General features: G+C 62.5%; 1 protein-coding gene across 2 annotated transcripts; it reads left to right on the top strand.

Moving 5' to 3' along the window:
* The first annotated feature begins 399 nt into the window (after positions 1-399).
* Positions 400-3,468, top strand: MNX1 (motor neuron and pancreas homeobox 1). Of its 2 annotated transcripts, none has more exons than XM_046918528.1 (3): positions 400-1,003; positions 2,444-2,599; positions 2,723-3,468. In XM_046918528.1, exons 1-3 carry the CDS (start codon positions 466-468, stop codon positions 3,397-3,399), a joined length of 1,371 nt encoding a protein of 456 aa, XP_046774484.1. In that variant the 5' UTR covers positions 400-465; the 3' UTR covers positions 3,400-3,468. The 2 variants fall into 2 exon arrangements, with proteins under 2 accessions (XP_046774484.1, NP_001383118.1); NM_001396189.2 differs by having other exon boundaries at positions 2,439-2,599.
* The last annotated feature ends 833 nt before the right edge of the window (positions 3,469-4,301 follow it).

Raw genomic sequence — 4,301 nt, 5'->3', positions numbered from 1 at the left:
GCGGGAGAGGGGTCTGGGCCGGCGGCGGTGCGGGTGGGAAGAGTGGAGGTGGGGGTGCGCGTCCCGCCGGGGCCGTTCGTGTCCGCGCGTCTGCAGACGGGAGAGAGGGGAGCGCGGGGACGCGGCACGGAGGCGACGGAGAAGGAGAGCCGCGGGCACCGCGCCGTGCGTGGCGCTGCCCTTCGCCACCCGCCGCGGGGTCCCACCGGCGCTCGCTCTCCCCGCGGCCGCGGGGCCGGGGCGGTGCCGTCGGTGGGGGCGGCCCCCGCCCGTGACAGGTGCGCGGCGCGGCCAATGGCGGCCTCCGGCTCCCGCTACCGCCAATGGGGGAGGTGGCGGCGGCGGCCCAATGGGAGCCGCCTGCGGGCCTTGAAGGGGCGCTCCGCGCCGCGCGGCCGCACTCCGCCCCCGCCGCCGGGAGACGCGGCCCGGGCCGCGGTGCCTCTCGCCGCCTCCGCCGCTCCCATGGAAAAATCCAAAAATTTCCGCATCGACGCGCTGCTGGCTGTCGATCCCCCCAAGGCGGCGGCGCAGAGCGCTCCGCTGGCCCTGGTCACCGGCGGCTCCGGCGGCGGCAGCCCTCCGTCTTCGTCGTCCTCCTCGTCGTCGTCGTCCTCCTCTTCTTCCGAGCTCCCCGCCGACTGCCCGCGCACCGACAGCCCCTCTCCGCCTCGCCTGCTGCCCGCGCACTGCGCGCTGCTGCCCAAAGCCGCCTTCCTGGGCGGGGGGGGACCCGGGGGCGGCCACCCGCAGCACCACGCCCTGGGGCTGCACCCCGCGGGGCCGGGCGGGCCGGGCCTCTACGGGCACCCGGTGTACGGCTACCCGGCGTTGGGCGGGCAGCACCCGGCGCTCTCCTATTCCTATTCGCAAGTGCAGGGAGCGCACCCCGCGCATCCCTCCGCCGACCCCATCAAGCTGAGCGCCGGCACCTTCCAGCTGGACCAGTGGCTGCGGGCGAGCACGGCCGGCATGATCCTGCCCAAAATGCCCGACTTCGGCTGTGAGTATGCGCTGCTCCCTCCCCGTCTCCCGAGGCTTCCTTTAAACCCTCCCTAACGGGGCTGCGCGTTCAGACCGCTGGCCGGGCGGATTATTATTACTACTTTCAGTCAGATGTTATGATAACCAGGGGCTATCCGCCCTCAATCCCGCACTATTCCCTCCGTAGGATCCTCCGTAGGATCCTTCTCCTTTCCGAGCGCGGAGAGAGCAGCGCGCCCCGACCGCTCCGCGCAGCCCCAGAGCGCTGCAGGGGCAGCTCCGGGCATCCCTCCCGTCACCCTTACGCTCATTTCCTCATTTTCTTTTTTTTCTTTGACCGGCAAAACGGATTTAGAACGACGCCCTCCGAGCTCGGAGGGTTGCGCGTTTGCTGGAGGTAACGGAGGGCCGCGGGATAAGAGCAGGTGTGGGAGCGCTGCCGTAGCCCCGCGGTGCCATCGGCGCTCAGCAGCGGTGAGGTCCCCACGTGCGGTTCAGGGACGGGCGCTGCCGGAGATGTGAGCGCCCCGCGGGGATTGCGCGCAGAGCGGCAGCCGAGGTGTCGTTTTACGAAAATCACGCCAGGAAGAAAAAAAAAGAAAGCAGTCGCGATTTTTAATGTATACGTATATATTTTTTTCATGCTCTGCGCGCGTTCGCGGAGACAGAACGCCGTAGTTTGCTCTCGGGTTGGGGCGCTTTGGACTGCGGCGTTCAGGGAGGGGGGGGGGAGAACCACAGAGGAGCGCTGTCTGAGCGCTGCCCTCAAATAGGGGCTGGGGGTGGGGGTGGCAGAATCGCACCGCCGTGCGAAAATACCCGCGGGCCTCCGCTGCCCTCCCTGCTTTCCTAAATTGGAGGAGCGAAAGTGGCGAAGCGCGGTACCCCGCCGCCTTCCTTGCATTATTTTTGTGAATGAAACCCTCGATTTGAATCGTTTTGAAAAGGGGGAAAATGGGCGAATATCTGTAATATACAGAATATATATATTTTTTTCCTCGTTCCAAGGCCGTTTCTCGTCTCGGCCCTTATAGGCGCGTTCCCGAATGCGGCCGCTGCCGCATCCCGCGGCTCTGGGTTGGGGTTAAAGCAGCGCATCCCGTCCGCTGGGGTTAGGATTAATTAACGCATCCCTCTAATCGCCGCCGCCGGGTTTTGCTTAACGCGTTAAACGCAACAAATCGTCTCTCCCGGGAGATGCCGCTTCGCCGCGATCCCCGGCAGCGTTTCGTTGTGCGGCCCTCGGGAGAACGAAAAGATTTTTCTGATTTCTTTTTTTCTATTTATTTAAACGACTTGATTCCACCCCCTCCACCACCCCTTTTGGGCCCTACAGGGAATCCCAACCACGACCGCTCCTCTGTTCCCCTCTCGCATCTCTCTCCGCTGTCCCGCCGTCGGGGCCGCCCCGCGCTGATGGCTGCGTTTTCCCCCCTTCTTTCCCCTCCCCGCAGCTCAGGCGCAGTCCAACCTCCTGGGGAAGTGCCGGCGGCCGCGCACCGCCTTCACCAGCCAGCAGCTGCTGGAGCTGGAGCACCAGTTCAAGCTCAACAAGTACCTCTCCCGGCCCAAGCGCTTCGAGGTGGCCACGTCGCTGATGCTCACCGAGACGCAGGTGGGGAGAGAAATAAGGAAAAGCGGTGATAATTAAAAAAGGAAAAAAAGGGGATGGGGAGGGCACGGGGGGGAGGGGTGACACCGAGGGGCGGTGGATGAGGAGGTTGTCTGCCGTTTCTAGGTGAAGATTTGGTTCCAGAACCGCCGCATGAAATGGAAGCGCAGCAAAAAGGCGAAGGAGCAGGCGGCGCAGGAGGCAGAGAAGCAGAAAGGAGGAGGAGAGGACAAAGCGGCCGAGGAACTGCTGCTGCCCGGCCCGGAGAAAGGCGGCGGGAGGCGGCTGAGGGAGCTGCCCGACAGCGAGCCCGAGGACGAGGAGGAGGAAGAAGAGGAGGAAGAGGAGGCCGAGGCCGGGCGGTGCTGCCCCTACCACTCCTCCGACTGCTCCGAGGCGGACGAGGAGGACTCGCAGTCCGGAGGACGGCCCGGAGCCCCCCCGCCACCCCCCGCACAGCCGCAGTGAGCCCACGGCCGCCCCGTCGGGGCCGCCCCCGGCAACGGAGCCTCCTGGCCCCGCTCTCCCATCCCTCCCTGCTCGGAGGGGGACGCGGAAAGGGATCTCCCGTCTGCCGAGCGGGAGGGAGAATTCACACAGTGTTATTATTGACTGAGAAGCGGCCACGACTTGAGCCCCCCTCCCCGCCCCGCCCTATCGGAACCGTTTCCTTCTTACCATATATCGGGAAAAGTGTTTATGTCATGAACGTTAAAACTGCTGCAAATCTCAATACTGTCTTTATTTTTGTATATCCTATTTATAAAAAAGGCAAAATGAATTCCTCTACTTATGCATGCTAAATTATTACCCAGCCCCTCCCGCCCTGAGGTGGGGGGGAGGAATATAAATAAAGAGCGTTTTGTACTGTGGGGACGTGTGCGGCTCCTTGGGCCGGGGGGGGGGGGCTGGGGCTGTCCGACGTGTGATTCCCTACCACTTGTGGGGCTGCAGATCTAAAGCGGCCTTAATTCGCCCTTCGAGAAGCAGCCCAAAGGGACGAGGGGTTCCCGGGGCCGAGAAGAGCCCCTCCGAGGGCCGTGCGCGGCCGCATCGGGATTTCTCTCTCCAATAAATCCGCGGATCAATCGGTCCTTGTCACGGCGGCTCTTCCCCGGCTCAATTAGAGCGCATTTAAATACAATCACTGCCTCGGCCCTTCCTGCTCCCCGGGGCTCAACCCCGCCAATGAACGGCGGCGCCGCGTCCGCGCAACGTGCGCGGGGATGCGCAGCCCGGGCGCAACTGCCTATATAGGGGGAAACGGGCTAAAGACCTTCGAAACGCGTCCTGCTCCCCCTCCTACGTTTTATACATAGATCTATGGTGTGTTTCTATTTTATGCGTTTCAAAAATTATATATACTTCTATTCTTCTTTTGTTTATTATTATTACTTTTGTTATTTTAATTCTTATTTGATTATCGCCGCTATTTTTAAAGCATCTTTTCGCAGTCCGTCCTTAACCTTCTCTTCCCCCGTTTCGCGGAGCGCAGCCCAGTTTTCCTCTGCACGCAGGAAACCCCTTCCCGATCCCGGATTGCTTCAAGCGTCGCTCCCCGGGATGGGATTTAGCGGCACTGCTGTTATTTATGAGTTTACTGCCCGACACTCCGCAGGAATACGCTGTAATTCAAAGCCGCTCCCGGGGTAGAACATACATCTGGGCAGATCCCAGGTGTCAAAAACCTGATCGGGGGAAACTT

The sequence above is a fragment of the Gallus gallus genome, chromosome 2 (assembly GCF_016699485.2).
Source record: "Gallus gallus isolate bGalGal1 chromosome 2, bGalGal1.mat.broiler.GRCg7b, whole genome shotgun sequence".
Taxonomy (NCBI): Eukaryota; Metazoa; Chordata; class Aves; order Galliformes; family Phasianidae; genus Gallus; species Gallus gallus.
Note: the sequence above shows the minus strand (reverse complement) of the source record. Positions and strands in the feature narration are given on the sequence as shown.

What these genes read in the sequence shown, in the direction of transcription:
- MNX1 (XM_046918528.1), top strand. Translation starts at nt 466, where the DNA reads ATGGAAAAATCCAAAAATTTCCGCATCGACGCGCTGCTGGCTGTCGAT. An exon ending in CAAAATGCCCGACTTCGGCT is followed by an intron (nt 1,004 to 2,443) that starts GTGAGTATGCGC and finishes CCCGCAGCTCAG; the next exon opens with GCGCAGTCCAACCTCCTGGG. An exon ending in TGATGCTCACCGAGACGCAG is followed by an intron (nt 2,600 to 2,722) that starts GTGGGGAGAGAA and finishes TGCCGTTTCTAG; the next exon opens with GTGAAGATTTGGTTCCAGAA.